This window comes from Pectinophora gossypiella, chromosome 25 (genome assembly GCF_024362695.1).
Source record: "Pectinophora gossypiella chromosome 25, ilPecGoss1.1, whole genome shotgun sequence".
Classification (NCBI taxonomy): Eukaryota; Metazoa; Arthropoda; class Insecta; order Lepidoptera; family Gelechiidae; genus Pectinophora; species Pectinophora gossypiella.
The window spans coordinates 937,834-950,925 of record NC_065428.1 but is presented as its reverse complement, the minus strand read 5'-3'; the positions used below and the strand labels follow the sequence as shown (position 1 = coordinate 950,925).

At 39.1% G+C, this 13,092-nt stretch overlaps 1 protein-coding gene across 2 annotated transcripts in view; it reads left to right on the top strand.

Moving 5' to 3' along the window:
- The window catches only part of LOC126378050 (dynamin-like 120 kDa protein, mitochondrial), a 28,175-nt gene that overhangs the window by 14,882 nt on the left and 201 nt on the right, over positions 1-13,092 (top strand). For both annotated transcript variants that reach the window (XM_050026152.1, XM_050026153.1), the window contains exons 15-21: positions 124-338; positions 833-974; positions 3,203-3,327; positions 5,244-5,332; positions 7,820-7,901; positions 9,744-9,878; positions 10,537-10,606. In XM_050026152.1, the coding sequence (XP_049882109.1) occupies positions 124-338; positions 833-974; positions 3,203-3,327; positions 5,244-5,332; positions 7,820-7,901; positions 9,744-9,878; positions 10,537-10,606 (858 nt within the window). The remainder of the gene's footprint in view (positions 1-123; positions 339-832; positions 975-3,202; positions 3,328-5,243; positions 5,333-7,819; positions 7,902-9,743; positions 9,879-10,536; positions 10,607-13,092) is intronic.

Sequence of the window (13,092 nt, the reverse complement as noted above, 5' to 3'; positions counted from 1 at the left end):
TAATAACATAAACAAATTTCAAAATAAAAATGTTATGAGCAGGGTTAATGAAAGAAAAAGTTTCAGATACCTTCTATCTCCTCCTAACAAAACGCTTTACCAACCAACCCATTACTTCCCCAGACAAATTCAACACATCAGTAGACATCAAACTCCGCGAATGGGCCGAGTCGGAGCTCCCGACGCAGTCCATCCGGGCCGGCAGGGAAGCCCTGCGCGAGGAGTTCACGGAGCTCATGTCTCGCGGGGCGGAGGCCGACCCCGTGTACGAGCCTGTGAAAAAAGAGGCCGTGGAGGAGGCGCTGAGGCGACACCAGTGGGAAGATCGGGCACAAGATGTAAGTAATATATACAACAAACATACACAACGGCCTCTGAAGGCACGTTAAACCGTTGGTCCTGGTTACTATTTACTGATGCCAGTATGTAGTCGTTACGTCCTCCGAGGTCCAGTACGGCACCCGTGGTCCAATGGTTTGAGCGTTGGGCTCACGATCCGGAGGTGCTGATTTCAAATCCCGACATATCACAAAAATCACTTTGTGATCCCTAGTTTGGTTAGGAAATTACAGGCTGATCACCTGATTGTCCGAAAGTAAGATGATCCGTATTTCGGAAGGCACGTTAAGCCGTCGGTCCCGGTTACTACTTACTGATGTAAGTAGTCGTTACATGAGCCATGTCAGGGGCCTTTGGCGGCTCAATAGTACCCTGACGCCAGGGTTGATGGGGTTGGTAATCCACCTCACAGCCCACACGACAGAAGACGTAGTCGTTACAAGAGCAGTACGTGGCCTAGTAGTGGTAACATAGTATGGGTCCGTGTGCGCAGGTGCTGCGCGTGCTGCAGCTGAACGCGCTGCAGGACCGCTGCGTGGGGTCGCGGGCCGACTGGGACGCCGCCGTGGCGCTCATGGACTCCGCGCTCAAGCAGAAGCTCAACGCCGTCGACGCAGAGCTCAAGGAACTCACTGGTACGGAACATTTTCTATTGTAGCGAGATTTCCGACATAACAATTAAACAATACAACATATAGGCAAAGAAATAAGTTAGTGACGCCGTAACGAAAAAATATACAGGGTGTTATTGACATCGTAACGAATACTCAGACCATGATTCTGAGTTAGTATCAAGTGGAATTTTCCGTCGCAAAATTCATGTTATTTTTTTAGTTTTTTTTTTTATTTTCAATTCTATACTTTTCCCGATGGAAAATTCCACTTGATATTAACTCAGAATAATCAGCTGAATCGTCCCTCTCAGTATTCGTTACGATGTCACTTACACCCCATACAAGTACATACAGTAGCCATACAAGTGGGTATGGGTGTTAGTAACATCGTAACAAATACTGAGGGGGATGGTTCAGACCATGATTCTGAGTTGATATCAAGCGGAATTTCCTGTCGGAATATTCATGTTTTTTTTGTGTTTTTTTTAATTATTTTCTGTTCCATACATTTGCTACGGAAAATTCTACTTGATATTAACTCAGAATCATGGTCTGAATCATCCCTCAAAGTTTTCGTTACGATGTCACTAACACCCTGTATGTCTACTTGATTGTACTAAAAAATATGTTTAATTAAGTTTTTGAGTTTTTCATGCATCGCAATGAAAATCGTGTAACGCGAACAATCGCTAGACTACTGTAGACGACAGGTCGACATGGCAATTCTCTAGTGACGTGACGTTTTCAATATCGATATATTTTTATTATGTATGTAACAAAATGTGAATAAAATAATACCACGTTTTCATTTAAGTTAATATTTATTCATCTGAATCATCTAACGTATCGCTACAAAAACTTAAAGAATCTTCGTCACTGGTATCTTCGACTTTTATAATAAAATCTTCCATTTCATTTTCCATTCAGTCTTTTTCCCAATATTCATTATCAAGGTTCTGGACATGTTTTTCGAAATTGCTCCAGTTTTCTGCCGTGACTGACAAAATTGCATTCGTTGTTATCTCTTTAAGCTTTGTCAAACACAAATCGAAGTCAAACACGCGACGAAGATGCAACCGTAGCCATTTTTAAAACACAATAGTAATAAATTATGTGAGCGAGATTATAATCGATAAACGCGGTCGATACGGACTCGTGCGACACTAAGACTAAGACGCCGCGGGGACTGTGCGGGTGTGCGGGGCGACCCCGCCTGCGCGGCTCACCTCATGCCCCGATTGCCATGTCGACCTGTCGTCAACAGTACGTACGTACCTACCTACCTACATGCAATGATGTTGTACCTTGATTTTATTATACAGGGTGTTAGTGACATCGTAACGAATACCGAAGGAGATGATTCGGACCATGATTCCGAGTTAATATCAAGTGTAGTATTTGCCTCGATTCCTGCACACTTGCTAATTTTATTTCAAGTTATACCATGCGCATATAAAAGTAAGTGCGCAGTATCAACAAATGTCAAATAATAATATTGCTTTTATAGATGAATTGCTTCGATGTGGTCTTTTTAACCCCCCTGTTCATTTTCTTATCCGCCGAAAAGGAAAGAGACGAATGCCATTTCCTTTTCTTGGGATAAGATAAGGAAATTGTGTCCTGGGAGGTTAAAATGGCCACATCGAAGCAATTCATCTAAGAAAGCAATATTGCAATTTGACAATTGCGCATATAAAAGTAAGTGCGCAATGCAAACAAATCGCACATTTAGTTCTTTAAGGTCATAAATGTATTTTTTTAAATTTTACAGTAGAGCGCTTTAACGATTTTTGTTTTGCCATATCTACGTTAATTATTAAGTTAAATCAATTTCAGATTTTTTGACATTTATGACTTTTAAGTGTCGCGTTCTTATCACGCGAATCAAATAGGTTGTACTTACTAGGGAAAATAAAACGGTATATAGAAATTAAACCAAGTTTATTTCATTAAATCCCTAGCAAGTACATAGATCGGATCTCTGGGTCGCAGGTAATTTGATACTGGCTGAGCAACCTTGGTGCAGTAGGAAAACTACCACTTCCCTGTAACTCTTCCCACGACGACACGGGGTACACCGGCGCGCGCAGCAGGGCAGCAGAAGCGGTTTTGACATTTATGACTTTTAAGAACTAGATGTGCGAAATGTTAAATAGCAATATCGCTTTCTTAGATGAATTGCTTTGATGTGGCCATTTTAGCCCCCCTGGAAGCAGCACCATTATTCAAAACCAATGTTTATATTCCAGGTCCCGGGCTAAAGGAACGCTGGCTATACTGGCAGTATACGACAGAGGAACAGACCAGGCGCGGCGAGGTGCGCTCCGAGCTGGACAAACTGGGCTCTGCCCGCCCTTCATTGACTTACGACGAGGTGAGTCAAGCTGTTCGAAACACCATATTTACATAACGTAATCCTGAAACTTAATCGTGTAACTTTAATTATGACAACTATTAACCAGGATACAATTTGTATTTGTCAAGATATAAACTGAAATTCAAGATTTGAATTGATTTGCGATTTGAGATTTGAGGAGCTCGGTGGCGCAGCGGTTAACGCGCTCGGTCTACGATTGTTGAAGTTAAGCAACTTTCGCAAAGGCCGGTCATATAATGGATGACCACAAAAAAAATTCATCTCGAGCTCCTCCGTGCTTCGGAAGGCACATTAAGCCGTTGGTCCCGTCTGCATTAGCAGTCGTTAATAACCACCAATCCGCACTGGGCCCGCGTGGTAGTTTAAGGCCCGATCTCCCTATCCATCCATAGGGAAGGCCCGTGCCCCAGCAGTGGGGACGTTAATGGGCTGGTGATGATGATGAAACTGAGATAAACGCGTAAGTGCCAACGAGACAGACAGTTCGGGCGCGCTCTCCCTTACTCCTTAGTGGTTTACAGCCATTTAAGACTGAAGTAAGACAAGGAGGGGGTAAAATCGGCGCCCGATACGAATTGGTGCGAGGCGGAGCATTACCGTTCTACACCTAGTATTATTATTTTTTCTATGCCCGTTAATAGTATTTTATGCAACAGTTGTATAAGAAGGGTCAAAAAATGCGAGTGGCGTGAGTTGCGATGTGAGCCTTGGCGAACATCGCAATAAGAGACGCCACGAGCATTTTTTGACCTAGTTATACAACGTTGCATACAATACTTTTTCTACGACGACGTAATTTTAAATGAAACAAAAATTATACAAAGAAAAATTTTATTTATAAAAATTATTTTCCAACGCGCGGGAAAATGGCGGCAAATGTATACTTTTTTTTTATAGTATATCTATGGCACCAAACAAAGTAAGTGCCAGTTTCCAGGTCAAAAAAAAAAAAAAAAAACAACAACAATGCTTTTTTGGCGACATTATAGTACAGTTACACTTTGTAAACAATGCTTTTATAGGCCATAGAGCGTACACTTTTTCAAAGAGTTTAATTATGTATGTACTTATATTAGACATTTTGGTTATTTAAATGCCAGATTAAAGTAGAGGAGTAGAAAAAAATCTTTTTAACACAGTAAGCCCTTATATGTTGATTGCAGTGCCCGTGTACAATATGCTTGTCACATATACAGGGTGTTAATGACACCGTAACGAAAACCTTGAACGATAATTCAGACTACGATTCTCAGTTACTTATGAATTATTAGTTATTGTAAATTTTTTTTTGTCTAATGTGTGAGAGCCGTGATAGCCCAGTTGGTAGAACGCTTGCCTCTCACTTTGAGGTCGCAGGTTCGAATCCAGCACAGGCCTAAACCAATGATTGTCGAATTTATTTTCGAATTCATGTTTGGATCGTAAATGTTATCACGTGCTCAACGGTGAAGGAAAACATCATGAGGAAACCCACATTCCTGAAAAATTCATTTTCGGAGGTGACCTAAACAGTATTGGTCTGGTTTTCCCTTCGCGGGTTGGAAGGTAAGACAGTCACTTCTGTAAAAAAGCGGATCTGTCAAATCTTCAGGTTAGGTATGCGGACCTTGTGAAAAACGGGATGGTGCTAGGAAGATGATCTACAGGAATTAGCACCACCAGCCTAGTATCTAACTCACCGATATAACTCCAGGGAGGTCCACCAGCACCATGCGGTGTATGCCGGGGCCCTTCACGGACATGGATATCACTTCAGTGGATACGGTGCGTCCGCCGCGAACGCTGTTGCGCATCCTGAGCTCTACCTCTCTGCAAACACGTGGAATCGTTGTTTGTTATTGTAACTGTGGCCTTGTTTTTGGGATGGGATGATGCTAGGGAGATGATGATGATGTGTGTCGCGAACATTCCAGGTGGTGGCCGTGCGGGACAACCTGCGGCGCCGCGGCATCGAGGTCGACAACGACTACATACGGGAGACCTGGCGGCCCGTCTACTTGAAGTGAGTCTCTAATATACCTAGCTATCTCGCTTTAAGAGAGAGACAACGTCACTCAACACAAACTCAAAAATATCCATATTCAGTTGGTAATATCAACGTCTTTTGTCGAACGTCTCATTCGCATAAAACTACTGCAGCTTCTCACAAATGATCATGTCTATTTCTTTGTCTGTCTACAAAAAAGGAACTGACATGTGCGTCCAAATACTCCGAATCCACCAAGTTTGGTGGCGAACTTTCATATTATTTTTTCGTGAAAAATTGGGTTCCGACATGAAAAAGGATTGTTCTAGCTACGAGGTAACTTGTTCCTCGAGGAACAAGAATATCCTTTTTCATGTCCGAACCCAATTTTTCACGAAAAAATAATATGAAAGTTCGCCACCAAACTTGACATTTTGATATTCACCCTAATGAGGTGTGGCGGATCCAACTAGTTGACCAGCTAGTTCTACCCACATGCAACAGATGGCGCCACATTCAATAATGCAGTCGTGAAACTCGACATCATAGCATATAAAATAAAGTGCGCAATGCAAATAAATGTCAAATAACAATATTGCTATCTTAAATGAATTGCTTTGGTGTGGCCATTTTAACCCCCCAGGTATGCTCACTCGTATGACTAGCCCCCATTGATAACCATTGATAAGTGTTAACATTAAATTGGTATCTCCAACATTCCAAGGACGTACATTTTATTATTGAAAATTAAGTGAATTACTGACAAAAAAAACTGACTAATGTATTTAATAACTATTACTTGTCACATATATAAAAATCATCAAAACTGTACGTAAATCTTTTACTAAAAAGATCAAAATTTTCTTGCAAGGGTAATTATTTTTTTTTACATAATGCTAACCTCTCTAAATGCTAGCTGTCAGTTTTGAGCATAGCTGGCTTTCTTATACCATGGAAGTTTACACAGCGAGACGCATATATATACAACTTCCAACATAACACTGAAAAAAAAGAAAGAAAGAATGAAACGTTTATTATAAAGGGACACCACAGTAACAAATACAAAACAAATAACAAATATATAATATAAAACACGGAGTAACACACAACTTACAATCAAACAAAACACATAATAAAAACAACATACACGAGAAATACAAATAATTGAGTGTATGGACTGGTCAACGATGGTGGTGGTGTCCTTTATAAAAGGGCCCCACTCAGCATAAGCCGCGGCGCGAGCCACGACGCTGGTATTCTGTGGACCCTGCTAAATGAGGCACGGAAGCCGTGTCTCCCACAAATACTTGAATGAATACATAATAATATTTACTTACATACATACATAAACTCACGCCTATTTCCCACCGGGGTAAGTAGAGACTATAGAATTCCATTTGCTTCGATCCTGACACACTTCTCTTGCTTCCTCCACATTCATCAATCGCTTCATACACGCACGCCGGTTCAGAGTAGATCGTATTGAACCTAATAATAAAAATAAATATAACAAAAAAAAACTAAATAATATACTAATAATAATATATTAATATTTACTTATACTATGAAAACAGTTTACAAAAACATATATTAAAAGCGTGTGTGTGTGCAGTGTATCTACAAATACATGAAAGAAATACAATAATACTTACAAAACAATGCATATAAAACGATAAAATAAACAAATAAATAAAGTTAGAAATGTTAGAATGTGTTTCAAGTTAGTGTGCGTGCGGATTTGAACGAAAGAACGTAGTGTACGTTGCAACTCAAACTGGTTTGGCCGGAGTAAAACTACCGTTAGCGGGCTTGCTACGTCAACATTTTTATCAAACGCATTACGTCAGTTTCAACCGTCACTGCCGTCCGAACTGTTGGATCGTCGATCCCTAGTCACACTACCAACTTGTGGCTAGCGGGGTACTATGCTCTGTTCGGTATCCTCTAGCGGCAATACATCCTCGCCGCCAAATGAGGCATTTGACTAGATCAAAGACAAATTGTAACATGCCAATCTAGAAATAGACGCCAATCTACGATGACCAAAAGTATTTTTTCTTAAATTATTTTCGAATTTTATTTATAAATTATGTAACAATAGCCCCGATTCCTGTAGACATATCCTAATTTTGTTTTAAGTTATACCTGTCATTGTCTTATTCGCCGAAAAGGAAAGGGACGGATGATTGATTTTAAAATGAATGAATAACCCGGGCGAATAAAATAGGCATCTCGCTCATATGCAACCCGTTTGACATGTGCTGTCAACTTAATTCTGTTGGGTTATATGCCAATATAAAGTTTTCGAGGGTTTTTTAATTTCTCTTAAAATTTACGGGTGTTCCATAAATTTTATGCCTGCCGATTACCCGTCCCTTTCTTTTTCAGCAGATAAGAAAATGACAGGTATAACTTAAAATAAAATTAGGAATTAGCACCTTTGAGTATGGCCGCAGTCATTGATGATGTGACTCGGATAGTGTTTTCATACAAATTGAACAAAAAAAAAACGTTTTGTTTCAGGAATTTCCTACAGAGAGCACAGACAAGAGCGCGAGATTGCAAAAAGAGCTTTTATTTGTACAGCCAACAGAATGGAAATGGAGTAAGTGTATTCAAACTATTTTTTTTATTTATCTGTGGTATCCTTGTTCGCATGCAAAAGTAGCATGGAAAATGCTGCACCGAAAAGAGCGTGGCTCTTAAATTGATGATGATGATGATCCTTGTTCGAAGAATTCCCTCATTCAGCGCTTATCGCTATCGACCCACAAGAGTCGATTAATTCTTTCAAACATTTTTTTCCTCTCAGACGACGCCCTGACCCGAGGTTCGCGCCCAACTGGGCACCCTCAAACGTTGTACCGGGTGAGAGCCTTCAGCGCTCCCCATTTGTCCGGCCAAGTAGTTAATGCCACCTGCGGCAAATGTATAATAAGCCACGTCAAAAAAGAAAATGTTCGAAGAACGCATGACTTACATCATAGTATCACTGCTTTGATCCCGGCACGGGATCTAACCAACTGAATTCAATTTTATGAATTTGAATTCACGTTTGGATCATAGATAATTGATATCACGTGGTTTCCAGGATTTGTGCCCAGTTATGGCAATGGGCTCTCCCCCTATTACACTGGACTTAAATATAGCTGGCGAAGAGTTGGTGTATATACTATACTGGGTGTTAGTGACATCGTAACGAATACTAAGGGGGTTGATTCAGACCATGATTCTGAGTTAAAATCAAGTGGAGTTTTCCGTCGCAAAATTCATGATTTTTTTTTAGTTTTTTTTTTAAATATTTTCAATTCTCAGTATTCGTTACGATGACACTTACACCCCGTACAAGTACATACGGTAGCCGTATAAGTAGGTATGGGTGTTAGTGACACCGTAACGAATACTGAGGGGGATGATTCAGACCATGATTCTGAGTTGATATCAAGTGGAATTTCGTGTCAAAAAATTCATGAAAATTTTTCTTTTCTTTTTAATTATTTTCCAATCCATACTTTTGCGACGGGAATTTCTACTTGATATCAACTCAGAATCATGGCCTGAACCACCCCTCAAAGTTTTCGTTACGATGTCACTAACACCCTGTATAACTCTGCCTGCCCTTTCGGGGATAAAGGCGTGATGCTTAGTTATGATTTTATTTATTCCCTGTAACGATAGAAACTCAGTGGTGCTAATTCCTACAGATGCCACCTAATTTTATTTTAAGTTATACCTGTCATTTTCTTATCCGCTGAAAAAGAAAGGGACGTGTAATCGACAGACTTAAAATTTATGGAGCACACGTCAATTTTAAGCAGAAATCTAAAACAACCGTCTAAAAATTTTACATCGGCCAATAACCCGACAAAGTAGACAGCACGTCAAACTGATTGCATACCAGCGAGATGCCTATTTAATTCGCCCTGGTTATTCATTCGTTTTAAAATTAAATTGTTGACAATCATCCGTCCCTTTCCTTTTCGGCGGATAAGAAAATGACATGTATAACTTAAAATAAAATCAGGAGGTGTCCGCAGGAATCGGGACCACTATCAGTATATTTTGCGGTTTCGTAGCTTACATTCTCCAACTCATGAAAAATGTATACATACATACATAACCTATATACGTCCCACTGCTGGGCACAGGCCTCCCCTCAATCAACCGGAGGGGGTATGGAGCAAACTGCTGCTCCGCACTGGAGCAGCGTGGTGGAAAAATGTATATATTTATTTAATTTAGAATACTTAGTTTTATTTTTATTGTTTTTATGATTTTGGTTTGTTTTTCTTTTTGTTTTGGTTTTTTTTTTTCTGTGTACTTATTGATTTCCGTGTGGTTTCTGTTCTGTGTTAAATGTAATGTACCTGTCTGTAGTGTCCGGAAGTAATAAATGTTTCTTTCTTTCTTTAAAACCGCATTGGTAATTGATTTGATTTCCGTGCAGAAGGAGTGCTGCGAGGTGGTGATGTTCTGGCGCGTGCAGCAGACGCTGCGCACCACGGCCAACGCGCTGCGGCAGCAGATCGGCAACCGCGAGGCCGCGCGCCTCGACCGCGAGCTGCGGGAGGTGCTGGACGAGGTGAGAGGTCACAACAGTCGGATTGGAAATATCAATCCCGCCAGATCCCCAAGTTTTAGGGATCTCGTCCAGTTCATAAAAAATATAAAGTTAGGATGGCTGAAAACCATGAAAATAACTTGCTTGTGATAGTGAGGTTAATTAAAACGAAATATTTTTTGGAAATAAAACAAAATCCTTTATTCTTCAATATTACTAACTAAATAATTAAGTTGTCTTTGGAAATCAGCACAATCAAAACAAAAAAGTATATACATATATCCAATCCCATCAATCTCGAATGGGATCTCGTCATATTATGCTTCGGGATTGGTCCCGAAAAATTTGACGAGATCTCGGGATTACATTCCCTACTTCCGACTGACATACGTACTGGCATTGTCAACATTCAAATATAATTTATTGCACCGCTATATCCCAATTAGGATACCCAAATGTATATCGCATGATGAACTATGTCCCACACCTCAACAAGCTTTCGGTTAGACCAACGTGATAGGTGGTGAGCCGTATCGCCGTCTATAATGGTCGAGCCAACTGTGTTAAACAAAATAAATTTTAATCATTTTATAGGGTTGTTTGATTTTTAGGAACAGTTTGTCAAAATTGATATCATTGTAAAACTGTTTACAAATAACATTTATTTTATTGTCCTTAGATGGCGGCTGATCCGGAATTAAAGAAGAAACTATTATCAGGCAGACGAGTAGAACTTGCAGAAGAACTCAGTAAGTCTTTTACTTCTTTTTACCCGACTGCGCAACTGGAGGAGAGTAGTGTGTTTATTTCCTAATCTACGTATATATAAAAGCGAAAAGTCACTGACTGACTGACTCACTCATCACAATATCTCAGGAACTATAAGTGCTGGAAAGTTAAAATTTTGCATGGGGGTTTATTTTAGGAGGTAGGTGCTCGTTAAGATGTGATTTTTGGAAATTCATCCCCTAAGGTGTTAAAAATGGGGATGACAGTTTGTATGAAACTCGTATTTTTTAAAGTTAGAAGCATAAAAATAGATCGCGGGTGGGCAGCTAGATATCTTATAAAGACTGCTAAGCCTGGATTAAATAAAAACATATAATGCGTTAACTGCTTGTCAGCCCAAATATATCGTAAAAGCCGATTAATATATAACAAATATTTATATAATATAAATATTCAAATATATATAAATAAATATTTAAAGAACGTCAAGGCTCTGTGCCGAGGTGTTTCTTGCAGCTTCATTCCCCCGGCTATACAGGTTGTGAGAAGCTACAGTAGTTTTAAACGGATGAGACGTTCTTAATGTAAAAAATACGATTCATAGTGTAGCTCTGTTATCTACTGAATAAAGATATTTTTGAATTTTAATAGGATGAGTAGTGTTTGTATTAATGCGTAACAATAAAAAAACACAAATTGATAGTTTTCAAAACAAAATATTTATTGCAGAATAAAACAGTAAAGCTTAGTAATATCACAATACGTAAATGCAAATCTAATAAACGTTATACAGTTTTTAAAATAATACTCAATTACTTATTATTATCAATTTACTCATACAATTATTATTCTCAGATAAAACTTATTATATACTATTACATCATCATAACAGATCACAAGCAATAAAGTTAATATTATAATATATTTAATTGTATTGTTTAATAACTTATTTATTCAGAAACAATTAAATACATTAACTAAACACGAAATTACATAAATAATTAACAAAAATAATGCTATTTACATACTCATTTATTTATATACTCAATTTAGTTTCTTAATACTTTATAATAACACTTACGTAGGTAGTTATTTGATCGTTTTTTATTATAATATACTTAATACAAAATACTGGCGAGCATGCATGAAGACTTTGATGAGAGTGGATGAAGCGAAAGTGTATGTCAGGATCCGTAGTAAGTGGGATCCCGTGGTCTCTGCCTACCCCTACAGGAAATAGGCGTGATCTAATATATGTGTACGTAAATATAGAACATTATAATTATTTTTGTTCTACATCCATGTTGGGTAATCCTAATATTGTTCAACGTTTCATTGAGTCAAAATAATAAGAGGCAGTGAAAAATGTGAAATGAAAATAAACAATTTACTGATGTAAGTGAGTAATCGTTACGTGAGCCATGTCAGGGGCCTTTGGCGGCTCAATCATAACCCTGACACCAGGGTTCATAAGGCTGGTATTCCACCTCACAACACACACGATAAGAAGATACATACATCATAAACTCACGCCTATTTCCCACCGCGAAAGCAGAGACTATAGAATTTCATTTGCAAACGTGCCAGGTTCGTTTACGACGTGACATTTATGACGTTTCCCACACAACCCACACGATAAGAAGAAGACAGACGCTTAGAACAAAGGGACAATGCTTAGTTTTATGATTGTCAAATTGAACCAAAATTAATTTTTTTTGTTTTTCCCCGAAGGGTAAGGCAAAGGGAACTATGCCCATACAGCCATGTCTTACGTATTTTTTTTCTTGATGATTAATGAAATGATGAAAGGTGATGATGATGAAACCTAAGCCCCCACCCTCGGAGTAGACTCCTACTCCGAACCCCAAACGAATTAACTCAAAAGTCCGCATAAACGTTTGAGTTATGAAGCGGCTTCCCAGCACGAAGCGAAAATAGGCAGATACACTTTGTTTATTGAATACTCCAATATAATAACACTCGCGAATGTCTTCCGACTAACTTAATGCGATCATTAACCACAAAACACCACTTCGTATTAATTATTTAGATTACTCAATGAAGAAAGCAACTGTCCCGTTCCCGTTTCCCGCCGAAAAAGCCTGAACCAAAATTAAGTTGGATCTGTCAAAATCGATTGGTAGTATTTGTTTGTTCATTCGAGAAAATTCAGGCTAAGATCATAAGGCCATGCTGCCAAGAATTAGTATTTTGTTTTATTATATTTTGTGTCGCCTTCCAGTAAATATTTAGAGTATGTTTCTTGAGAAATTGAAGGGCAACAGGGTAGCGTGGTGTGGACGTGTAATGAGTGGAGGCATATTACGAGAAAATATAGAAGGGATATAGGGGTAGGGACCGACCCAAGAAAGTGTGGGGTGGATTGTGTGAAGAAGGAAATGTGTGTGAAAGGTGTGAGTACTGAGATAACGACTAGAGATACATGGAAGAGTACTTAGAGTGGGATAAGGGCAAGAGGATGATGAGTTTAAATAATTGAACTGAC